Raw genomic sequence first — 27,108 nt, 5'->3', positions numbered from 1 at the left:
ATGGATAGCTGGGTGTGACTACACCAACTGAGGTCAGGCAAATACACACACACACACACACGCACACACACACACAAACCTTTCATTTAAAGAACTGGTGAAGTTGGCTACGCCATCTGAATTTCACGCCTCTTTCCAACGAAGCATGGTGGCGCCGGCAGAAGCAAAAAGGAGATCCATTGCTTTTTCATTGCCGTATGCGGGATGTTTGGGAGATATGTGATTATCTGTGCATACAACCTACAACCTCTTGTCGTGGTAAATAAAAATACCTGAGAAGAACTCAAGCATAGCCGCTATTAGTCTCAGTAGTCTCAGTTTGAGAGATATCCTTCACCTCAAAAGCTAAGAATCAAAGGTAACCCTTCAGAAACATTCCAAACCTAGCTTAAACAAAACACAAATTCCACTCCTCATCGGAGACAAGACCCAAGCTCTTATTGGCTGTTAGTCTGGAGAAATGTACGAGACAGATACATTACTCAATAAATTCATTCACTCAGAAGTCACACGTCGTGTATGGGTGGCCTCCATTAGACCAGGAGTCACCTCTTGACCCGTGCGAGCTCCTGCTCTCTGACAGAGAGCTCATGACAGCTGCAGCCCGATCTCGACGGCACGACGTTGTGTGATTGATTTTTCCGAATCCAACCCCCTCGCAGGCATTTTAATTTCTCTTTCCTGCTCAAGATTAAACACTGTACAACTGTGACAAAGAGCTGTGCCTTCAAACTCAGAAGGACAGCAGCGATATCAAAGCAAAGCTTAAAGCAATATGGGAATATGTTTTTAGTGCTTAAATGCATATACAAAAAGATATATATAATGTTACAATGTATATAATACTATGTAATGTGTATAATGTACATACACTGAAAACTGAAAAAACAACTAAGGCCGTGTTCAGACTTGACTTCTTTTTTGAAGCTTCTAGCGTCTATTTTACATTACTGAGCGCTTTTTTCAACGCCGGCGTCTTTTTCTGCAGCGTCTTTTGAGGTTGAAAGAAGTTAAACTTTTCTGAAAAAAACGCCCTAGGTCGAGCTCCTTTTTCCCAGCTAACCAATGACAGAGACCTGTCGTTTCCATAACAACATGTGAGGAACGTGATAGGTCGAGAAGGCTCAAGCTCGAAAAAATTAAATGGCGGCCGAAACGCCCGCTGGAGCATAGTTTTGTATAAAATGTAAGTTTAATTTTCACTTTCAACAACTTCTGATTACATTTCTAGCGAGAAATGAGTATTATAGTTTTTAAATATGTGATTAGTTATTGCAAAGACGCTCTCTGTTTGTAATTCAAGTAGACTTAAGTTACGCTGCCTATCTGTTTCTCTGGGCTGCCTTCATGCACAGACGCTGCCTCCGAAGTCATGGTGTTCGGCTGCTATTTGTAACCAAATGCTGCCAGCGTTTTGTTTTATTAAAAAAGCACCTTTGTCAACTTTTTCTTGTCAAAAACGAAGTCAAGTCTGAACACGGCCTAAGAGCATTTGTCAATTTTTGCACCCACATCTTTTTTTTCATTTTTACAGACTATATTATGTGACATTAAATAAACATGAAAAAAATTGATTAAATAAATACAAATAGAAAAAAAATAGAAAATATCCTTAAAAATAACATATCTTGAGCTATAAAATCATAAATTATGCAAAATTGTCTGTCCTGATGAAAATCTAAAGAAACTCAAATTTCCAGCAGTCTTCTAAAACATTCTTGTCTTCAATAACTCATTTGTAATGAAACTCTAATCTCAAACAACTCTGTTCCAGGAGGCCTGAACAATCCAAAACTGTCACTGCCAAGTGTTTGTTTGTAAACAGTTATATTATCTATGTAACTCACTGTGGCTGACTGACTGCAGGTGGACAGTTTTGGAGATCTTCTCCTCATGGTTGGGATTGCAGGACTTCCTGCTGACCTTGGACTTGAAGAGCGTGTTTACAAGCGTCGACTTTCCCAACCCGCTCTGACCTGTCGATGAGAATGAAAACAGATTTAATGACTTTTGTTTGTAAACTGCAGTAAACAGCATATGCAACGGACCCCAAGCGTGTTTATTTGCCGCTCGACCTTTGCTTAGCATTAGCAGCGGGAATAAAACTTTATTACTGCTCACAGATAAGATGCCATACATAAAATTCAGGTCGTAAAGAAATCACGTGACCAGCCGGGGCTTGCGCAAGCCTTTGATGCTGCAAATCATCAGTGATGTAACAGGAACGGGTCAGGCAGAGCGTCTTATCTGGTGGGTGTCCAAACATGCTGACAGCACCACGCCGACTGGAGCTTTGGGGAGCTCTTACACTTAATGACTCTTTCACGCTGGCCCTCACGGAGATCCCATCGTAGAAAAGAAGCTATTACCAAAGAGGGAGGCTTATCAAGGCCATCACAATTCAAAAAAATAAGGGGAAATCTATGAGGCCACCTTCAATGCCTCGCTGTGTTAATGTGAGCGTGTGTCAATGATGAGCAGGGTATCATCTCGCTCTGAGGGCTCCTGGGGGCCGCCGGTCAGCTCCCCCACACCGGGCAGTGGTGGGGAACGTGCTAAACATTCTCGCCGCTCTGTTTGTACCTGTTGAGGGGCCCGGGTGCCTCGGGAAGACGTCAGCAGATAAAACAGAGATAGGCTTGACGGAGATTTGACAAAGATAGACGACAGAGCCGAGGAAATCTGGCCCCTCCATCATTGCCCACCTCAACAGAGGCTTTGATGAATTTACGCCACAGCCTCTCACCACGGGAGGCAGCTGACATCAAATTTATGACAAAATGACAACACACACACCCACACTGTGCGAGTCCTTCTGGGGCTCCTTGATTTAACCACTCAGACAATGTCTGAGTAAGGCAGGACTTCCTGAAACTCTCAGTTTAGTCACACATACCGTACCTGTTGGACATGAGGTGCTGAAATGAGGTAAAAAGACTAGACACAGACAGGTGCTTGCTTTGAGTCATACATTGGACAGGCACTCCGAAGTAACAACTTGTCATTTATCTACACCGCATACAACTTCAATGCAAACAGTAATTTTAGAAGCATCATGTGTGTTTAAATCTAATTGAGTTCTTAAAAGAATTTCTAATGGTGCAACCCATTGACTTGCACTGGTGTCTATACAATAGAAGACAATGGGTACCGCCATTGTTCGGTTACCAACATTCTTCAAAATATCGTCTTTTGTGTTCTGCAGAAGAAAGAAAGTCATACAGGTTTGGAATGACAAGAGGGTGAATAAATGATGACAGAAGTTTAATTTGTGGGTGAACTATCAAGAAGATCTTGATTTTTCACAAATATACACTGATACACGCAGTTTACAAAATGTACTTCGGACACAATATCTACAAGTTGGCATTGTAAATATCACAATATGCCAAATCTCCATTTGGGAGTAGAACGCTATGGGTTTCAGTCTAGCAAAGAGTCTGTGGGTTTATGGGAAACTGAGTGAGTCACAGTAGCTTAAGTCCTCGGGCTACAAGAAAGGTCCTGACCTTTACGACCGTGGACAAACTACACAGTCCAACAGTCTCCAAGTGCTGCCATATGTGTGTGTGCATCTTGTGTAAGAGCTGCCCAAGGCAGGAAAATAGGGGAATGCGAGCATAATACACTAAACTCTTCCTGTAGATGACGCAGAGCTTCCTCCATTCCATGCTTACAGTCTTACTGCTCATCCTGTTGTATATATCTTGCTTTCACACAATCGCCCATTTTCCTGTATCTTGTCAAGTTCTTATTCAGCTGTCATTTAATGCCATTACATATTAGCTTTCCAAATGCCCCCATGATAAAGTTACCCACTAAAAAGACCAGCATACATTTTCAACTTGTTTGGTGTTAGTATGACAAATCAACTTCTCTTTCAGAAACCACCCGCATAACAGAACCCAAACCAAAATAGTATTTTTAACAACATACACAATTTTAAAAACATTTACTAAACATAAATTAGTGATTCCATGCAAATCAACCGAATACTTAATGGAAACAAATGAGTGGTCTGTCACTAGTTTTATATAGAAAGTGAGAGTCGCACCGTCTATGTTTCATTTTCACACCCACCAAAAAAAAAAGAGATAGACAGCGGTTCACCTTTGATGCATGTCCAGAATAGCAGGCATGGAGAACACCAGCATATTTACAACCAAAGCTAGGATGTAACCAACACAGCTCACTGGGGCAAGGAACAGAGTCACGCAGAACAAATGTTAAGAAGTAAAGAGGCAGTTTAGGGGGGAGTGATCAGTGGACCGGACCTGTCTGTGCTCTGCAGAATTCACCGCTAGCCCTGATCTGCTTTAACATGCCTTTGATCTCCATCCTCCTCAACAGGCTGCTCTGGGTAGAAGGTTTAAAATCCGCCAGTGTTGCAAAAAACGAGAACAGGTGAAAACTGTTATATCAGTGTTGAAGTGCAACTAACTAAAAATAGTAACTTGGTTTTTCCAACAAGTACTGGAACGACAAAACGCCACATTACTGATCTTTGTAAATGTCACGTAGTTTTGCTCATGCACGTTTACAGCCACTATACGTTTGTGCATCGTTTGCTATGTTTAGTGTAAACGTATTTGTTTGGAATATAGCAATAATTGAGATAAATCTGTTTTCGGGCAAGATAGATACTGCTGTCTTGCTTAAAAATAAAGTTATATCATATGATAGTTCTTAACAGACTCCTTACACAGTTTGTATTGAGCTATTTCTTATTAATAGCTTATAATGTAGTTTCCAACCGTCTCGACAGAACTATAGCTTAACCACTATTATAACTGAACCACAGTTTAAAAGTAGCTGACATGCATGTCTAATATAAATCCCACACAATGAGAAGATCACATTGCATTTGTTTAACTGACATTATTCTGGAGTGACATGGAGACTCGCAGCCTTTGAAGGTTTTGGCAAAATGTCCTTCTATTTTCACAACACAGGAGCCACCGGGAGAAACCAAGGGAGTGAGGAAAAACCTGGCAGCTGACTTAAAAAAACAGGGGAAGAATAAAGAATAGCTCTCATTGGAGAGCTGGATGGTTTTGAATTTGTGATGCTGCGCCCATCATAAATCCCCTTAGCTGGCCCAGTTGGGGAGCACTGTGGCGTGTACGGCTCCAGGCTGGCCCTGCCTCCCAGCCCACAGACAACACAACAATAGCCCCTGCCATTTAATTAGGTAAGGCCCACACTCAGCCAACACCTCCTCTTCTGCCCCTTCTTGCATGCTTACCCACACTCTTTCTAAAAGCACAGGGGGATCATGGGAGGTTCCAGCGCACTGATTGGCCAGCCTTGAATAAGGTGGCCAGTTTTAATTGGGCAGATGACCAGTGAATTCTTTGGACAGTTCCCAGTACGCTGGTATTAAATATTTGACTTGACAAAACAAAACCACTCTTCTTTAAAACAAGGCAACATATGAATATATTGTAAATGTTAAATATGTTGTTTAATATAACTTGACTGGCCATGTACTATTAAGTGTCACCACGGTTGTGATGATTGTAAAGTGATTTTTATGTGGCCATTAAGTTTCTTAAAGAGCATGTTAATAGACTAGTTTCACGACCGCTTGAGAGCGTTAAGACAGAGTTTTAATAGCTTCATAAAAAGTGTCTCTTAATGGCAATTTAAACTTTAGCAGCAAAAATGGTGAAGTTTGATTCTTTTGAGTGAATCAATTAAAGTGATCTATGCCAGCGAATGAATCCAAAGTGATTCCTTTGAACAACTAATTTAAACTCTTAAAGGGATAGTTCACCCAAGAATGAAAATTCGGTCATCATTTACTCACCCTCTTGTCGTTTCAAACCTGTATGACTTTCTTGCTTCCGCAGAGCACAAGAGAAGATATTCTGAAGAATGTCTTCACCATTGACTTGCATTGGTTTGTGTCCATACAATATAAGTGAATGGGTAGCGCCATATTCTTCACAATATCATCTTTTGTGTTCTGCATACAGGTTTGAAATGACAAGAGGAGGAGTAAATGTTGACAGAATGTTCATTTTGGGGTGAACTATCACTTTAAAAAGAGACCGTTTTCCTCTCATGGCACCATTTCCTCTTCACCTGCGTGTATTTCCTGTCATAGGCAACTCACTTCCTGTCTCATTCAGCCACTTCTAAAATCATCCTAGGTTCTTGACACTTTGTAAATGTGTGACTGGCTTGATTTTACTCAGACTTTTTGAAGGATTTGACACCTCCCAAAAGCTGTGCTATTTTCATTACTTCATCAGTTGCTTTAAAGTTTAAACAAAGACAAAACTCATGAGACAAACAAAGTCTAAGGTAAAGTTTCACACTGAAAATAGAAAGAAAAGTGTGAAGCTACTCGCACTGAGCTGTTATGAATGTAGATTAAAGGTTCTGAATTTGCTTTGCAGGCTTTGTTCACTTCTATTTAAGTACCAACTTGACAAATTCTGCATAAAAAGTTAAACCAGCTGATGTTTCACTTACCAACAACCATGATATTGAATTCAAAGGCGGCCTTCATGGTTTTGCGTCTCATCTGGTCCAAAACCGCCTCGATTCCAACATATCCGAACAGATCTCTGCCCTTGATGATGCCTTGCGTGTCAGATTCACCGAGGCATGGCGGAGAATGTTCTATCTCCCCTCTCCTCTCCTCCACCTCTCTCCCCTCAATGACCTCCTCCTCCATCTGGACGGGTGGTTCCAGATCCAGATCCTGTGCCGTGTCTGCCAGGAGAGAAAAGAGTTAACATACAAGGTTTAACTCCATAACATCCTCACATAACAGTATTACTGTAGCTCAACTGTTAAAGAATTGCATATAGCAGCGCAAAGTTCATGGGTTCGAGGGAACACACATACTGATAAAAAGTATAGCTTGAATAAATAAGCGTTTGGTAAATGCATAAATGTAAATAACGAGGGTGCCCACATTTCCTGCCGTGTTCAATGCACACGCTTGTTTGTGAGCCAGAGAGTGTTATGAGCATGCTCAGAACGTGCAGGTGGAGATTCATGAAGATTATGATGACCGAAACTAAATGTAACTGAGGCAGGGTGGGCAAGTGAACTTGCTGAAATGAGGTATTAGATTCATTTGTTAATGTTTGATATGTATGATTAAACACAACGAAAATGTTAAGTTCCCTCAAATTGTATTAAACTGTCAAACAAACTAACACAAAAGACAACTGCACGGAGATGTTTCTGCCGCATGAGCTGCAGGTGTTCAGCTCCATTTATTTCACTCGCGAGGGTAGTGAGCACAGAGACCACAGTTCACGCCGCACTGGTTAACTACATCTGCACAGGCACCTGTCAGCCAGGCCGGACGGAGGATGCCCCGCCTGACTTAGCAAGTGCAGCGACTACATAAGTGCAGTGACTATACGTCTGATTGAAGCTAATGTTTATAATATTCCCGCACTGTAGTTTGCACGATTGCCGCGCCATTGTGTAAGAGGATTGATAAGAAATCTCCCTGAGAACCTCTGAAGTTGTAGTAAAGAGAGGACACTCCTATACTTGTATACACAGATAGCTTTAAAAACTGACTCCCTTTCAGTTCATGAGCTGAAATTTGATTTCAACAGGCCACGCCCCACAGTATGTTGAATTAGCATTTAAATGGAAAAGACAAGACACTTAAAGGGACAGTTCACCAAAAATGTAAAATGGTTTTTTCATATACTCACCCTCATGTCATTTCAAACCTGTATAAATTTCTTTCTTCTGCACGACACGAACGAAGATATTTTGAATAATGCTGGGAACCAAACATTATTGACTCCCCTCAAGATCCAAAATAACTTATTTTGTGTTCCACAGACAAAAGAATGGTTTTGAATGACATGAGGCTGAATAAATGATGACAGAACTTTCATTTTTGGGTGAACTAGACATTTCTATCAACTAATTCAAGTCCAAACAATGACCAGCAAATTTAAATGTTACCACAACATGCCTACAACACAATTAAAAAAATTGAATCCAGTGATTATATCATATTGATGTTTTGAGCTGCCACCCTAACGAGTGTGCTTCAGAGTAAAGAATATCATATCACATTAAAATATTAAAAGGGATCATCTCTTATTTGACATGGCGAGCAGAATTACGCTGCAAAAAGCACAGCTGCTTCCACACCCATATAAAAGATGTATAACACACATCTCATTTGTGCGTGAATGAGCTCACACTCACACCTGAAAACATCCACCCAACACCTCACAGTTCTTTGACAAGTCTTCATCAGTTGAACCTGATGACTTCACCTCCTATGGCCTTTTAAGGGTTGGACACTTGTAGACTGTCAGCTGCTGATAATGAAGTTAAAGGGGTCATACGGCGGAAGTACGTGTTTTTCTGTGTTTTTGGTGTGTTATAAGTTGCCCGTGCATGTAGTAGACACGCAAAATTGCACAAATGAAAGTGTGGGAACAAAAGATGCATTCTATCTAAAAGCAAATGCTCAACCAGACTTGCCTGAAACACCTCGTATAACCACACCCCGGCGAATCTACGTAACTTCGTAACATGATTTGACTTAAGACCGCCCAAATCTACAATTGGGCGAAATTGTAAATCTCATTGTATCATGCGTTACATCTAATACAAACAATAATATTTGTTTTAGCCATGCAATATGACTCCTTTAATAATAAACAATATCAATAAGCATTCTGACATCCTCCTAATTTAACATACTGAGTGCTAAACAGTGCAAATCTACAATCGCATATCTATTAAATCAGCAGCATGTGCTGTGTTTGATCTGATGAGATCACAAACCCTCGTGAGCATCCGGCAGCCCATATCCCGTCCAGATGACTTAATTAGCTATAAATATACCGTACGGCCTCCAACCACCAAAATGGAACTAATCCTGGGCTTCTTATTTCCTAACTGGCTTCACATTCAAGTGATCCATCCTGCACCTGAGGAGCTCAGCAACTGCACCTACTCTGTCAGGGCTCTAGACTGCGACTAAAATACGAACGTTTGTTTAAAGGTGCGAGGTAAAATTTCACAGGGTCGCATTGGTGCGAGTGCGTAAAAAAAAATTTTGTCAAAGATTTATTTGAACATTTAATGTGATTTATGAGTGGTGAATGACGCGCTTGTGATAAGTGAAGGAAAGGGCGAACCGAGAGCTTGTGTACTCCCCCTATGTCTCCAATCTAAAGTGTGTGTTTGACTTCATTCTAGCGATGGGTCGTTCTTGAACGATTCGAATCTTTAATGTGACTCAGGAAGAACGAGTCGTCTTAGGGAGTGATTCGTTCAGTCGCGCATGCGCATTGCGCAACATTCTATGGGTCCTGTACTGGAATTCAAGAAGAACGAACGATTCAAACCCGAAGACTCGAGAGGTGAACTAATCAATTCTCTTTCCGGCTCTGACTGCATTGGTTTAGCTTACGAAGCTGTCACGTGATGAACGAAAAAGTCAAACCCAAAGACTCGAGAGGTGAACTAATCAATTCTCTTTCCGGCTCTGACTGCATTGGTTTAGCTTACGACGCTGTCACGTACGGTGGCCGTGAAGTGCAAAACAAAACAACAAATCGCAAAACTAAAAACAAATCTAAAAGCAAAATAAAAAATCCAAAATCAAAATGACAAATCTGAAAACGCAATATCAAATCTAAAAACAGAATAGCAAATCTTAAAACACAACAACAATTCGGTAAACAAAATAACAAGTCAGAAATCACATCGACAAGTCAGAAACCACATCGACAAGTCAGAAAGCAAAACGACAAGTCAGAAAACACAACGACAAATCAGTCAAACCGGAAAAGGTAGGTATTTTGTTGAAATGGGATAGCTACTGCTGATTGGATGAAACTCCTGTCAATCAAGATATCCAGGACGCTCAATGTTACTATGAGAAAGGACATGCATATGTGATACTGCTGCATATTCATTGATTAAGTTCAAAAGCCACATTTTGTTAATAAAGTTGAAACGGGCTCATCTTGCATTAGGAGTAGATGCGTGTCTGTTTCACACAGCATCAATGAGCAGAGTCTTCGCGTGGCGTGAGCCCTGAGCAGCACGCATAGTGCATCTTAAAGGCGACTGCCTGTGTACCAGCCATGATCGTTTTCCCCTCACAAAATACATACAATATAAGCATATAACATGATATGTACTTTAATCTGTGTCCCTGTGGGTTTGGTGAGAGAGTGACTGACGCGTTTGTTTTCACTTATAAATATAAACATAAGCCTATAACAATACTGTGAAAACGCGCATCTGACGCGTGGTTGTTCTGAACGTCTCTTTATATTCGTTCACATTTTTTTACAGTTGTACAAACAAAACCATAGCAAAGTTATCGCTTTCCAGCTTGGCTTCACACATCGGCCGAGACGCGCAGCACCGCATCGCGTACACCGCACGCGTTTGATGTGCGTGTATAGGCTTATGTTTATATTTGTAAGCGAAACAAACGATCGCGTCAGTCACTCTCTCACCAGAACCACAGGGACACAGATTAAAGTACATATCATGTCATATGCTTATATTGTATCTTGTGAGGGGAAAACGATCATGGATGGTACACAGGCAGTCTATGCGTGCTGCTCAGGGCTCACGCCGCGCGACGACTCTGCTCATGCATGCAGTGTGAAACAGACACGCATCTACTCCTAATGCATCGCCCGTTTCAACTTTATTAACAAAATGTGGCTTTTGAACCTTAATCAATGAATATGCGCTGTATCACATATGCATGTTCTTTCTCATTGAGCGTCCTGGATATCTTGATTGACAGGAGTTTCATCCAATCAGCAGTAGCTATCCCATTTCAACAAAATACCTACCTTTTCCGGTTTGACTGATTTGTCGTTGTGTTTTCTGACTTGTCGTTTTGCTTTCTGACTTGTCGATGTGGTTTCTGACTTGTTATTTTGTTTCCCGAATTGTTGTTGTGTTTTAAGATTTGCTATTCTGTTTTTAGATTTGATATTGCGTTTTCAGATTTGTCATTTTGATTTTGGATTTTTTGATTTTGCTTTTAGATTTGTTTTTAGTTTTGCAACTTGTTGTTTTGTTTTGCACTTCTCGGCCACGGTAGTCACGTGATGAACGAACGACGTCAAACCCGAAGACTCGAGAGGTGAACTAATCAATTCTCTTTCCGGCTCTGACTGCATTGGTTTAGCTTACGACGCTGTCACGTGATGAACGAAGGAGTCAACCCGAAGACTCGAGAGGTGAACTAATCAATTCTCTTTCCGGCTCTGACTGCATTGGTTTAGCTTACGACGCTGTCACGTGATGAACGAAGGAGTCAAACCCCAGGACTTGTCAGATAAGAGGTGTGGTGAGCTAATCATAGACTAAAGACCCAGGTAAACAATGAATTAATCTTTTCTGTTTCTTATAGCATTATAGTTTTGTATTGTTTGTAATGTGATCAACGTTTGCATAAGTAGTAGATGTGTTAGGAAAGTAACATGTAACATTTTAATTATATTTTGCTAAAATGAACGAAATGAACGATATGACTCGAAAAAAGATTCGTTCATTTTGCTGAACGAGACTCAAAGATCCGAGTCAGTAAAATGATCCTAACTTCCCATCACTACTTCATTCGGTGTTGCACAGACCAATCGGTATAAAAAGCATCGCGGGACAGACTGCTCCATATGCTTTTAAAACGCTGTCACGGAACATTGAGGTCATATTCCGATCGTTCTGCGCAGTGTTTAATGAAGTCAAACACGTCGGTTTCTGAACTGTCTCTCTCGTTAATCAAAAGCAAGGTCGGAAGACAGCATCCATGTTTCACGTCGCGCATTCGGAGAATATGTTTTACCTGAATTAACGTACAGCTGGGTGTGACTGTGCTTAAAAACATGTCGCCTTTTCTTCCCCGACAAGTGTTCCGCACATGCAGCTGACATAAAGGAAATATCCTATCCAGTGAAGTATTTTCCGTGTGAACTTCTATCTTTTGCGATGTCGTAACAGCTCTGAAAAACAAACAGCGCATCAACGTCCGATTCGTGACCTAATGACTCATTTGAACCGATTCATTTTGTTGAAACAACTCATATGTCAAACACTGAATTCACGTGACTCATTGTCTGAACCCATCAGTCACTCAAAACACATCCGAACACAAGCATGCTTAGACCATTTAACAAGACTGTAAGATTAGTAAGATTTAGTATTTAAAGTTTATTTATGACAATCATGTGTAGTAAAGTAGGTTACATACTGTATATAATAATTTAGTTCCGAGTTGCTTTTGTGTTTTGAGCTAGCTAATTTAATTTAATTAAATTTTATGTGGTAAAAATAAAGATTTAGACCTTATTTAAAAATAAGGTCTGGCAAATGAAGCCGCAGTGGGGAAATTACAGCTTTTTGCAAAGTGCATAGATAATAAAACACAAGTATTAAAGCACAAATATGAAGCGCTCTATAGCCGACTATTTTAAAAGACTTAGTGACAAATTAACAGAACGAATTATCAACTGAGGTCATTATGCAAGGTCATTATGATTACTATAAAACAAGTGTGCGACCAAATTGTAAGTTGGTGCGACCAACTGAGAAAGTGAGTCGCACCAGTGCGACCAGTGGGAAAAATGAGTCTAGAGCCCTGTCTGTGCATTTCTGAGGTGCGTGTACAAACCCTCACAAGTCATTAAGTCATCCAAATGTTACAATTCTGCCATCATTTACCTTCCGTTAGCTATGAAACATTGAAAGCAAAATGTCTGTGAGCTTTTGCAAGGACTGCAGGTTTCCAAAGCCTGACAGAACTTTTCAGTCAACTATTTCTATACGGTAGAAGCAAAACTTACTAACTCATTGAAAAGGGAGAACAGGCAGCGAGACTGTTGATTGACAGATTTATTTATTTGTTTGATGCAGTCGGAAAACGGCCTGCGCTCTAATAGAATCTGACAAACAGAGCGATGCTCAGCTCAAATAGAGAGCGGGGGGGAAATAGAGAGGTTAGACACACTGTCTTCCAGAGGCTTGAGAAAAGCAAACAGAGTGAGAGAAAGTGTTAGAAAGTAGGAAAAGTGAAAGTTTCAACTTTTTAATAGAAACCATCTATATTGTGTCCAAATGCAAGTAAATCTGTTTCTAGGTTTGCTCTGTGTCTGCTTTTGCTCTTTAATAAAAGTGCACAGAGGAGGGCCATCTTTATTTAACACGAACGAGTAACAGGAAACAGCGCCCAGTGACAGGAGACAAACCGATCATGGTTCAAAACTAACACTCTAAATAACTAGTACATAACTAGTTCACATTTAAAGAAATGTACAAAGATTCTACTTTATCATGCATCATAAATTGACTAATGGGTAGTTGACAAATATACCGTGCGTGTGTCCTACGGTGTGACATGAAATATGATTTGAAAATGTAGAAAACAAACGGTTTATTAATATTTATATTTATAATACAAAATAGCATAAGAGGGATAAAAAAATCAAAATTTTAGCTGTCACACCATAGGACACATTTACGATTTGTTTGTCAACCACCCCAATAAGCACTATGCCTGCAGGAAACTGGCAAATGGAGACACACAAACAAAAACATGTCTATATGTGCCATGATGTGCCACATAGGCCTACGTTGCTATAAACATAAGAATGTGAGCCACATGAGCACTGATTTTACACTTCTCATGCTAACCGTTAAATGATAACGTTTGATCTGCAACCAATACCATGCCTTCAAATAAACCTCTATAAACTTGACATATGAGAATTGTCATATAATACATATTTTAATAGCTTTTAACCAAAGTAATAGGCTATATCTGAGAAAAACTGTTCTTGGCAGATAATGAAAGAGAGAGACAGATGTACGATCAATAGAGCATGTCGATATGAAGCATTGTTAATGGTCATAAAAGTTTCTGCAGCCTGTGTTTTCTTTTATGTGGCTCTGTACAAATTTAGCAGTTTTGCCCAATATAGCCACAGCACTCTGAAGCTAGCAATGGAGTGGGCCATTTACAGCCACGCATAAGTTGATAGGGAACTTTAAAGCATTTTAGGAACTAAATTGTGGTCAACAGAACAGCACAGCACAGCAGAAAGGATACGCAGACAGGAAAAGAGTTACACAGCAATAATCTTGAATACAGTTAAAAAGCTAGAATTCAATAGAAAACAAAAGAAATCTTGTTAAAATGATGCATCATGGGAAGTAATTAATCCCAGAGCCATATGAAAGATGTTTTGTACCCATGCAGGTCAACATTACCACAGGCAAACACATGACATCTGAACCTCATCATGGCACCATTTTTAAGCTCTTTAGCTACATCAACTTCCTGTTTATTTTCATTATGAAACATAAAGAACTTCAAACGTTTACTTCTAAAGCTGCACACAAGAGGAAGTGACTCAAACTGTCTGCTTCACATTAGAGAGCATCACAGTATACTTATTACAAAATACTGCGCTTTTGAATGAGGGTAAGCTATAAAATAACCATGCTTCAAAAAACCTCACTATGAGTCAACCATGACTTCCTTCCTGCCAGAATATATCTCAACAAATCTCACCCGCAAACAAAGCAAAACAAGCTAACAAACATGGAAGACATCATGTTTCAAAAGTGTGCTTTCTTAGGCAGCCATGAGCCTCCCCTCCCCCTTTTGGCACTGTCGAAGCGCTTCACTGCGCTCGGTCCCATTGTTATCAGAGGGCAGTGAAGCTGAGATCCACAGAAAAGCCCAAGGGATGAAGCGATTCTTACCTTCTCTCATTCGCAAAGCTCTGTCCAAACCACCCTGCCCAGTGCTGTATACCAAAAGACCCACCGGCCCACGCTGGACTCTCCTCAATTCCCTCTGATGTTCCTCAAAACTGTCCCAAAACTGCTTGTGCTGTGTAACTGCCCATGCACTTCTGCCTCACTCCCTCTCTCTCTCTCTCTCTCTCTCTCTCTCACTATAGAGAAGTGCGCAGGGGTAACGGCTAAAGCAGCTCACACTCATTCACATGCAGATTGCCAAGCAGCTTCCACTAATCCAAAAGAGGACTTCAACCATCAACCCCTCCTCCTCCCCCTGCATCTCTCTACTGCTCTTCCCAGCTCATTTGCACACGAGTGAGGCTGCTGCCGGTCTGCTGGCCCACGGCTCCCCTGCTGACCACACAATGAGGCAAATGCATAATTGACCCATAAAATCAATTAGGAGAAATTTCAGAGCTGCTCTGAACTGTAGGAATCCATGGACTCATCAGTCGGCTCATCAGAGAGAGAAAGAAAAGCAACTGCAGTTACTCGCTCAGTAAAAGACCATAAAGAAGAAAAAGTCATTTTTGTGCCGCCCATGCTGTCATGCTGTTTGCCTGTGGATTGCTGTTAAAAGACAAAATAATGGCTAATCAAACATGAGTGGTTTCTATACCGAAAGAGCTCGTATTTGACCACTTACACACAACTAACACTTGAGTTTAAGAGGATATTATTGGCGCTTAGCAAGCCTGGCATCACTGGATTAATAATATGTGCATGTACTTTTGAAACGTTATAGTGTACTTCTAGCAGGTTTCAGCACTAGATCTGGTGGGAAACAAACACCAGACGGGTTTCGAAAGAGAATAAATTAAACTCCCGTCCAGATCTGTTTAAACATGGAGATGTGAAGCATCTCTGCACAGTTTCACTGAAGAACCGCGTTTCTTTCGTTCTCAAACCGGCTGTCTGATTTTTCACACAGCTGCCGTGTTTAGTCTTCAGGTTCTCTACAATAAAGTTCACCTCGTATAAGTTAAAGTCAAGGGGACCACTGAATACACCCATGTAAGGATCGGCCTTCTTCAATATAGCAGGGTCAGAAACAGTGAACGTGACAGCGAATGTGCGTGCGCTTAAAAATCCTCCAGGAACAATTCCCTAATGTGACAAAATTTGTCCTTTGGGGACAATTGGGACGGCCTCTTTTGTAAAAATTGTAAATAAGTAAATGTTGTGACAATCGTAAAGTGCAAAAAATATGCAGTATGAAGTATAGTCATTATTAGAGATGCAACAATATATCGGCCAATAATCGGTATCGGTCGATAAAAGCAACTTTTCACACCATCGGCTATTGGACATCTATTTGTTTAAAAACAGCCGATGATCAGGGTGGATATATCCTGTCAATCAAAAGAGGAAAATGCAATGAATTTGTGTTCTGTATATAGAAAATAAAAAAACCATCACCATTTTGATGTTCGAAATGAAAAGTCCTTATATTCATTAATAACATTCAGAAAGTTAATAAATATCAATTAAATCTTCAGAATCGGTATCAGCATCAGCAGTTATCACGCTGAATAATCAGGTATCGGTGGAGAAATTTAGTATCAGTGCATCTCTAGTATAAACGCTATAAATTATAGTAAATACTTTTATAAATTGTGAAAAAGCAGAAAGTTTTCTGTTTAGTGTCAGGCTCTAATGTTTACTAGCTGTATACTGTATAAAAGCACTACAAGTCTATTGAATGTGCCCATTTAGATAGACAAGTAAATATGTGTGTGTGTGTGTGTGTGTGTGTGTGTGTGTGTGTGAGATAGACAAGTAAATATGTGTGTGTGTGTGTGTGTGTGTGTGTGTGTGTGTGTGTGTGTGTGTGTGTGTGTGTGTGTGCGCGTGTGTGCGCGTGTGTGTGTGTGTGTGTGTGTGTGTGTGTGCGCGCGTGTGTGCGCGTGTGTGCGCGTGTGTGTGTGTGTGTGTGTGTGTGTGTGCGCGCGTGTGTGCGCGTGTGTGCGCGTGTGTGTGTGTGCGTGCGTGTGTGTGTGTGTGTGTGTGTGTGTGTGTTGGGATTGTCTTATGTTTGAATAACAATACAATTCCTGTTTGATTCCTGATGTGTAGAAGTCTTGACAACTATGAGGCTCCTCACACATTCAAGCAAGCAACACCACGAAACAAAACAGACAGACACATTCACACTTTCACTCAACATACATCAGCCAACTGCTAAACCACAACATTCAGCAACATGTACCTACAGCACTCCTACATCAAGATAACAGGTATAACATGCACACACAAACCCCATTTCATTAGCAATGACAGCTAGTTACTCAATCTCCAAGACCAGAAATGATCCAAAGAAATTCACGAATGCTGAATTATCAGTAGAATATTAACAGAAATCAGTCTTTTACCTTAGCAGATAAGTAAGATACTGGAGTGGTTGCCAGGCCCCATGTGCTGTCAGAAAGTGAATTGCGAACTGTTCAGGATGTCAGTTGCGAGTTTGTGTGAGTGTGTGTGTGTGCGCGCGAGGGTGTGCCGTTGCACAACCACAGACAGCACTCTGAGAGTGATGCATTTCCTTGCCTTTGGGCCTCTCTCTTCCTGGTTGTATTTTAACTAGTTTTATGCCACACAAAACAATTGCGCACTTTCTTCAGCTGTGTTATCACCATAGTTACCAAATAAGAGTGTTTCTCAAGAGCGGGATGGATTTAGCAAAACCGTCTGTTAAAACGAACACTGAATCCCACACTCGAGATATGAGGACATGTCTTTGTGTAGAGGTTCAAAATCCCAGACAGGTAATGTCACAAATGGAAATCCAATCCATTGTGAATGAAATAAAATGCTCCGGCTCTGCCGGGATAGATATATCGAGTACAGGTTGAACTTTTTGCATCTCATAACTAAGGTTGCAGAGAAGATAGTATGAGAAGCAGCAAATTTCCATCATGCACTCTCTCTCTCCCAACACACAAGTGAACGGGCAGGTCTGCTGCACATTACCACACAGAGCATCTCTGCTGTTTTGGGAATTCTCTCTTCACCGCTGACAGGAAAAAGCATTTTGATTAATGTGGCAATCGCAAAATGACCTTTGCATGCGGCGAGAGCTGTCTATTTTACATTCAATATTTGATCATTTAATAAAGTATAGAACAAGCCCGATGACAGCAATTCATCACTTTCATCTAAAAGCCTTTCGCAAAGCTGCGAGCCCCATGCAGGGTCTGAACGCTCCACAGCATCTACAGATAATTAACTGACTGAGATTTGTTAATTTAGTTTCCTACAAAGTGCTCTCGACCACCACATCATTCTGGTTATTCCAGGTCATTATTTCGTGACTGATAAAGCTTTCCGATTTTGAATCCACCCACTGTGTAAACACTATCATTGGCATATACATCACTGGCAGATATACTTTTTGAGGTGGGACTCATGGTATGCGGTAAATGTATTCTGAGAAGGACTGATATGAATGACCAAACCTGAAAAAAATATGTGCTAAGAAACAGGCTCACGAGGGAAATGACTTGAACTCGACCTACTTAATGCAGCGAGAAAATCAACGGAAGCCATTTGAGGACAAAGTTGCGGCGACACAATCAGGGAGAGAAATGAAGCCGCCCCAAGTGCCAAATGCAAGTCAAAATTGGCGAGTAAATAAAAAAACACGCCAGCTGGCCTCCGACTTCATTAGGGACTGCTGTAGAATACATGGTTTAAATCACATTGAAATCAAAGACATACAAAGTGTCTACAAATGAAAACATCTGTCATGACTCATTTGTGTTCTAACAAGTGTTACTTCACTGGAAAATGTACCATCAGTGTTTTGTTTGGGATGTCTAATGTTTTTCTGCAGAACTTTTATGAAATATTTGTAGCCACTAAGAGACGGAAAGTGGCTCATCCAATATATTTTGTTTGACGCAAATAAGAAAAGCGCTCTTCAGTCTAGTGCTGTCATTGCGATTAATCGATTCCAAAATAAAACATATTGTGTAAATAAAACATACTGTATGTGTGTGTGGCGTGTACATTTATATGCATATATAAATAAACATACAAATATACATGTATATATTTAAGTAATATGAGTAATATATATTTATACATTATGTAAATTATATTTAAATGCAAACTATTATTATATATACACGCCACACACATATGTAAACACAATATTTTGGAATCGATTAATCATGATTAATCGATTTGTAGCACTTCTGCAGACATATTATGTTTTATATATAATGTTATAAAATAATACAAATCACCAAGACTGTCAAATGATTAATTGTGATTAATCGCACCCAGAATAAAAGTTTGTGTTTACATAATATATGTCTGTGCTGTGCATTATAATTTTGTATTTATAAACGCAAAAAGATACACATACATGTTTATATATTTAGGAAATATTTAGATGTATTTATTTATAATTATATATGAACATTTATTAATTTTTATATTTTTCTTAAACATATGCATGTATGTGTTTATAAATACACAATTAATATGCACAGTACACAGATATATTATGTAAACACAAACTTTTATTCTGGATGCAATTTATCGCGATTAAACGTTTGATAGCCCAATACCTAACTGGTAAAAAATATGTCCAGTGTTTTTTTCAATCCCATTGGAAGGTGTGGCAGATTTGTGACCCCACCCACAAGTATGGTGTCATGCTTTTGTTTTACTTTTACATCAAGAACAGAGAGCTGTGACTGCCCCTTTCTGTGAACCTCCTGCCATTACCAGATTCAATAAAACTCACTCCTACTGTACGATATCCCTCCAATTACATGAACCTCTTGCTGCGCAAACATACAGATTATCTAAACTGATACGTTGTTTTCTGCGGATGTCGCTACGCTTGAGTAAATGTGCGAGAGAGGAAGAGAGGGGGAGGAAGTATGTGTACGCTGTGCCACGAGGGACAGTGAATTGCCACTAAACGTCTCTATTACTGCTGCTCTTTAATTAAAAGCACATGTAAGCACAGACGCTGTCAGTTCATTCATACTGTTGCCAGGGAAACCTCCCCGAAGAGACTGGAGCTATCAGGTTACCAAGGAGATCCACCGTCACACACCGTGAGAAAACTTCTGCTCTCTACTTGTGTGGGACTCGAGGGGTTAATTCCATTACAGCATCTTAACTTTATCCTAATCCAAACATGCTTAAAAGGAGGTGGCGGACAGGAGCGAAGGATTCCTGAAGTCTCACCCTGGGCGTCTTCCGCGCATGGTGGGGTGAAGACAGACAGAAAAAAAGAGAAAGTGCCAAACACAGACATCTGTTGTAGGTGTACTTTTGGACTCAGCTGATGCACAGCTGGGTGTTTTGCTGAGAACCTATAAAGCATCTGCATATTAAGAGCGATTTTAGACTGTGTGAAGTTTTTTGTAAACTAGGATTAACTATTTTACAACTGTTTAAAATACATGCAAAAAAAAGAAGAGTTCTCGCAATACAGGCCGTTTTCTCTGTCATTTTCTATGTTTAACTTTCAAGTTCAAGCAACTTCCTGTAACTGTTGTCACAAACGGAGACTGTCTTTGTTTGACAGTGACCGCTTAATCTGACGGGGTCAATACTACGGCTGTCACGCCTGAGGTGACCTCCTCATAAGACTGCTTTGAGGTAAATGAATGCTTACTAGTAACAGCCAATGATTAAGCTTAACCAGGATGACAAATACAGATTTACCATCAAAAGCACACAAACAGCTGACTCGCATCCTGCCCTGAAGCAAGAAAGGCAAACTATTGCATAAATGGCACACTGTCATTACAAATGCAGACATACAAGAGTTAGATTACTGTAACTCGGCACGTTGTCATTCTTAGACAGCTTTTGTGTTTGAGTCGTGACCTTTTACTGTGTAGCTTTGACCCTTCAGTCATTATAAACAATACTACCATATTCAAAGAGGAATAAACTCACACGGAAAAATCGCCAGTGTTAAAAAGGTCAAATTAACACTCACAGTGTATATATAATCCACACTTTGAGAGTGTGGATTATATAAACACTGTGAGAGTTAATTTGACCCTTTTTAACACTGCCGATTTTACTGTGTGCACTTAACCGTATTGACACAAGTCACAAGACAACTTTATAGTTATTAAAACCAACTATAAACAGCATCCTGCTTATTACGGTGGATATTTTAATACATTTTTTTAGCTTGGTTCAGCATACCTCACCATGTTGGTATCACAAGGTCTCCGCATCAGCCTAACTGGATTGTTTATGTAAGCAAAACCTATGTGGCTCTATCGAGTCTCATTTGGTTCTCATGGCAGGATGCAGTCGCTCTTAGGGAGGGACGACCCTTGCAGGAAGCCGTCATGCTGTCCGAGAGGAAATCACCTTTCCCCTCTCCCCTTATCCGGAGATGTGTGAGCTGGGGCAACTCTGACCTTCTAAAGCATTTCTACAAAACAATGTTTTAGGATTCATTTGCACTGAGATGGAATGTAGACGCATAAACACCATCTGATAATACACTTCAAAATTGCATAATTAAAGGGATAGTTCACCCAAAAATGAAAATTGAGTAATCATTTACTCACCCTCTTGTCATTTCAAACCTGTATGACTTTCTTCCACAGAACACAAAAGAAGATTTTGAAAAAAGTTCACCGAACCGTGGCGGCACCTATATGCTTCTATTGTATGGAGTGCTGTCGCTTTTCGGCCAACAATATCTTTAAAATATCTTCTTTTGTGTTCTGCAGAAGAACGAAAGTCATACAGGTTTGAAATGACACGAGGGTGAGTAAACCATGACAGAATTTTCATTTTTCGGTGAACTACCACTTTAAGGTGAAATTTGCAGGATCTCTCGAAAACCTACAATAGTGGAAGTGGCCGAAAGGGGGAAGAGGCAAACATATGTTCTCTTTTAATTCGTGTGACAGAAAAGTCCCATAATCAACCACAGTCTTCACTAAAGCAGTTTTTTTTAAGACTGGTGAAGCTCAGACAGTGCTATCATTGCCTGTTAAATCGTCTCACAATCTGTTTTACTAACACACCAGCTTCAAGAAGACCTTTGCCAGGAATGCGGAGTACCATCGCAGCGAGTGTCAACATGTAAACACTCAACAGGTCGGGGCGAGAGACTTACCACGTCGCTTATAGCTGAAGAAAAACACTCGCATGGAGACCGCACCTCCCCTGCCCAGAGCAAGGGCTGGTTACATAGAAACCACAGTAGCAACAAGTAATGTTTTTCCCCGATTGGGCCATCCTCCAATTTGCTTTCAATTTAACCTCATCAGGTGTACAAATAAGAGTGTTTTTGGAAGCAACCACTCAACTTAAAAGCATTCGTTTGATGTAACGTAAAGATGTGAGAGATCAGAATGTAAAAACTAAAAGGTTATAGCAAAAACCAAAACCCCCCATCCTTCATTAAAACAGCTCATACTGTAAATGAGCAGTTGACAAATAAACTGTAAATGTGTTCAATTTTAAATTGTAAATATAAGTAATATAAAATTATTAACAGTTTGTTTTTTACATTTTTATGTCACACCATAGGACACGTGTACGTTATATATTGGTCAACTACCCAAATACAAAAAATGCATACAGGCACTTGTAGTTAGACTGTATTGCTATTTGAATACACTTCAAAAAAGGTACAAAAAAAACATCACATCAAGACAATAAGCAATATAAAAATCAAACCATATGCCATAACCAAAATATAAAAACTGAAAAGATTAAAAAAAAGCTTTTCTTTTGACCCCCATTAGTGACACAAGATCTCATTTGTACCCATAATCTGTGCTAATGTGAAAGTTAACCCAAGGGGAGGTAGATGAAGGCAACCACATTCCAGACGAACTGCCCTGCAAGATCAGCATTTCACAATCCCACCCTTATCCCATGATGTGGAGAGGGGCTTCTATAGGGGTCACTAGAGATCGGGCATCTACAGGGATCAAAGGAGATTTGACCAACATGGTGCTAAACACCAGTGAATGAGAGCTCCTGTTCGCTCTCCATCCAGCCTCTCCTTCACTCCCTGACAATCACAGTCCTACAACAACATAGTATGCCGTATTTTATGCTCTTTTTTTATTCTGCCAAAGGCACTTAGCAATAATTGACTTTTACTTATTGTTTTTAATCTGACAAAAAAACCTGTTTAAAGTGAAACAAGAGCAAATAGGCATCTTTCGGAATTGTGATTGCCACAAAAAGAGTGCACTCTCAAAGTGGTGTCTAAAAGAATGAGATAAAGCGTGTTTATGCTCAAATGTGTAAATGAATCTCGAACAGAATAAAAGAATAAAGGAATTCAATCAGATGGGCTAATCTGACATGAGAACTCTGCTAACCCCTAGTGGATGATTCAGTAACTGCTCTTCAAAAAAGGCAGACATTGCAGTCCCAGTGGAGGGGAAATCTGTATTCAAGACAAAAAAAAGAAAGATCTGATGAAATGAAAAATTAGAACCCATCCATCAAACCATCAATCTTCTTTTTAAAGCTGCGGTTATTATCCAATGTGATCTAGGTCAATGGCAATGAGTGTGTCATCAGAGAATGTAATTATGTTGTTGTTGTGATAGGAAAGGAAGAGCGAAAAAGGAAAAGCGAATAAGAGAAAGGGAGAGATGCTTTAGTCATGCAGCACACCAGACTGTGACAAACTATTTATGTCTTAGTAATTTAACAATCTCCTGCTGCTTCTACTTCTACACATACAAACATAAACCTGCTACCTAGTCATGTGACACTTATCTGTTACGTCATTCAAAAATACATTAAAAATAAAACTAATACCGACTGAAAATATTTATGATATTAATTTCATTATTTAATATTTTGTGGTATTTTGTAAAAATGTCCAGCTGCAGTAACAGTCTGGAGATTGAAATACTTTTTTAATACAATTTTTTTTTCAAAATGACTGTTAAGAAGCACACATTTAAATATTTTCCAATTGTAAAAACAATTTTCTTACTTCACTTAACCTATTTTAGTGTCATTGAGTAAAAAAGTAACTTAAATTTCTTCCTTAAAAAAAGAATAAAATAAATGTTTTGTTTCCAAATTATAAAACCCAACTCAAATCCAAGTATTAAAAAGATTTGTATTTCATTAAAATGAAGTATCAAAATTTTTCAAGCTAAAAAACCCAGCCCCCTAATAGCTATGTAAACAAATGGCCAAACGCGTACGTATAAGCTCTAAAAACACGTACGCGCTTGAACCCACAAACACGCCAGCACGGAGCCCAGCGGTCTCCATTTCCCTCTTTTCCTCTCCCTTCTCGAAAGGTTAGAGACGTTTAGAAAGCAAAATTCTGGCACCCCTGGCTACACCGTTTGATCCTGACAGACTGAAAGAAGGGTGTGATTTGTCCTATAGTTGAAAGCACATCTGCTGCCTGACCTGTATTTCCTGTGCTTTAAGCAACTGATTCAGAAAGACCACAGGGAAACGTGTCGAACAGGCAGCACCGTATTACCCCAGTGAACATCACTGAGTCTGTGTGTGCTTGTGTCAACCAGAAAAAAGTCTATAGGCTTGTGTGTGTGTGGAGAGAGAGGGGGAGTTCATGTACGTTAATGCATATTTGAACACACCCGCCCGTCTTTCCTTCTGGGCCGGCCAGAAAGTCATTACATAGAGCCGCGGTCTTTCCGCAAGCCATAACACTAGGTCTTTCGTATTAGCCTTGCCACCATTACAAGTCCAGCCTTGCATCGCTTCCCCTGGGTTTGTTTGTTGGTGAAGCCGAGACAAATTGTCATGCGTACAGGCACCAGACAAAACAGTGGGAATACTAATGGTCCTGGCCTTTGCAGGGAGTTCTGCTTCCAGATCAAACCCTGTATCATGCATGAACATCTCATCTAAACTCTGCTACTAATAACCTGTGTCTACTACACACGGTTAATTACTCTATCACAGCTAAACGCTGGGGCGCTGGGTCAACAGAGGAGCCAGAAAAATATGGGAAATCCTCACAGGATCAGAGTTCAGCTAGCTAGGTGTGGCAATGAGCTAGTTGGGTATTTCTTCTGGTTTGGATCAATTTCCAGGTTGGGCTGACAGGAATAAGGATGAAAACATTCTCTAACACATCACACATTTGATGGTAACCCAGTCTAACCACTATGGTCGGTCAACACCAGGATGACACTAAGTGCTCATATCTGCACATATACAGTACTTGTGTAATATGTACATTGTGGTCCAAATATGTCAAGCAGCCAATTCTTAATACAGCATGAGAGACCTGACAGACAAGGCAGTGGGACTTTATGAGTCTCTAATAGGCTCCAGACACCGATACAAACATGCCTTCTCTGAATCTCAGCAACAGAGGAAACAGTTTTTATTAGCATGTAGTCAGTGCTCCGGTCTCACATGCCCAGCATGTTTGTATAAGGCGGTTCTCTGGGAAAAATGGACAAACACTGTTAATAGCCTTGTACTTGTAACACATATTTCTCTAAAGCAGATTAAACTCTGTGGAAATGTGAATTCATGTTTGGTTCTATTTGATTTTTAGGCAGTTTCTGGGTCCCAAACGTTTGCCTCTGTTTGAAACATAAAATTGCAGGTTACTTTTTATGTGTTTCATCTTTACGTGTTGAAGTAAATTTTTTCGTGAAATCGTACCTGACAACTCAACTTGTAAAGCAGTACTATAAGCTTACTGTGGTGAATCTAAGCAAGGTGACGGCAGTTTTGAACATTTTTTATAAATTTTTTAAAGGGGTCATATGGCGCGAATACGTGTTTTTCGGTGTCTCTGGTGTGCAAGGCCGGACTTACCATTGGCCTTGACTGGGCTCCAGCCCAGCGGCCCCGCCCTTCAGGGGGCCCGCCTGCTCTCGTTAATTTGATTTGTTTAGTTATATGCCAGTCATTTTATTTTTCATTTAAACTTTGTGCATTGGCCTACCAAGGTTCAATAACACTGCCTTATGTAAGGAATGATGTCGTTTAATTGGCTGAACGTTCCGTCAGTCATGTTGGCGTTTCCTGATTGGTCATTTGTGGATTCTATCCGTCACGTTTACCGCAGTTGAAACCTGTCTGCTCATTAAGACGCTTGTTCTAATGGCTGACAAGCGCAATCGCAGTGCCGCGCTTAAAGAAAACCAAAAACTGAGAGACAAGAACGCGAAAGAACAGCATTTAGGAAATAATGATTCTTTACACCCATGGCACCACACCTTGATCTTTAGGCAGAGAATCCACAGCATACCTGGCACCATCTCCCGCCAGGCCGCCACCCTCCGGGTTTATTTCAGGTATTTCTCCTTTGAAACTCGCGGACCGACGTGAGCCGGAACGCGTTCACGGGGTGGCACTGTGGCTTGAGCCACTGCCCATTTGCCCTCACAGGCTGGCGCCCGTCTTTGGTAGGCGAAGTAGAGTAGAGAGGATTCACATCCCCGCTAAAATATGCTCTTAATACACCGCTATATTATTCCACTCCGCGTTTTCCATTTGACGCTCGCTCCTCACAGTCTGTGTCCGCTCACTGAAGACGACAGATCGGTTCATCGACAGGTAGATGCAGTAGAGTCTACTAGCTGTTGTTGTTGTTGTTGTTACACTTTCTTCACTTTTACAAAAAACGTGTAATGAAAAGTGTTGTGTTCTGCAGACAACTCTGAATAAAAACTGGTAATATAGAGTTTATTTCTAATATCTCCCGTTCTGTGGCCATAAGCGGTTCTTGTAAACAATATGTAAACACTGTTAATATGCAAACACTGTTAAATCCATCCATGTAAATAAAAAATGAAAACTTTCTGCTAACTAATAAACAAAGTTAAAACAACCGAACTACGGGACGCGTGAAGGGACAAACTGCTCGTGCTTTTTCAAACTGCGTTTAGATAGTTATTTCATGTCTGACGTTGAGATCTCTGGCAAAATGTAAATGCTAAATTAAGATGATACCTTGCAGATATACCATTCATGGATTCATGGCCTGTGAGCTGCATTAAACTGTCTCTTAGATTTACATTTAAGAATTTGACATGAAAATGATGTTATGTTAGATATAAAGTAATTAAAACGATTTATAACAGAGGAGTGCCCTATTTGCCCTGCACAACCTCAGTTAACTAGACATTACAAAACTATGGACCCATCTCATTATTATGACACTATTTAAGCCATAATAAGACGTTTCATCTCATTATATGAATACAATTTTAATGTGCATTTCAAACTCATAGATCTGTCATATGCTTTACTGATGGAATTGCAATAGAATACTAATATATTTTTAACACTTTACACCGTTGCATTTGTTAACATTAGTTAAGCATTAGATTACATGTCTGCATTTGTTCA

General features: G+C 40.1%; 1 protein-coding gene across 3 annotated transcripts in view; it reads right to left on the bottom strand.

Moving 5' to 3' along the window:
- Nucleotides 1-27,108, bottom strand: part of septin12 (septin 12) — a 59,316-nt gene that overhangs the window by 10,269 nt on the left and 21,939 nt on the right. The window contains exons 1-3 of one of the 3 annotated variants that reach the window (XM_057344954.1): nt 17,154-17,276; nt 6,481-6,723; nt 1,848-1,976 (exon numbers count right to left, since the gene is read on the bottom strand). In XM_057344954.1, coding sequence (XP_057200937.1) covers nt 1,848-1,976; nt 6,481-6,685 — 334 coding nt within the window. In that variant the 5' untranslated portion in view covers nt 6,686-6,723; nt 17,154-17,276. Of the gene's footprint in view, nt 1-1,847; nt 1,977-6,480; nt 6,724-14,742; nt 14,954-17,153; nt 17,277-27,108 lie in introns of those variants that run through there. The other 2 variants (XM_057344953.1, XM_057344952.1) reach the window with 2 other exon arrangements.

The sequence above is a fragment of the Triplophysa rosa genome, linkage group LG11, assembly GCF_024868665.1.
Source record: "Triplophysa rosa linkage group LG11, Trosa_1v2, whole genome shotgun sequence".
In the NCBI taxonomy this organism is placed as follows: Eukaryota; Metazoa; Chordata; class Actinopteri; order Cypriniformes; family Nemacheilidae; genus Triplophysa; species Triplophysa rosa.
Note: the sequence above shows the minus strand (reverse complement) of the source record. Positions and strands in the feature narration are given on the sequence as shown.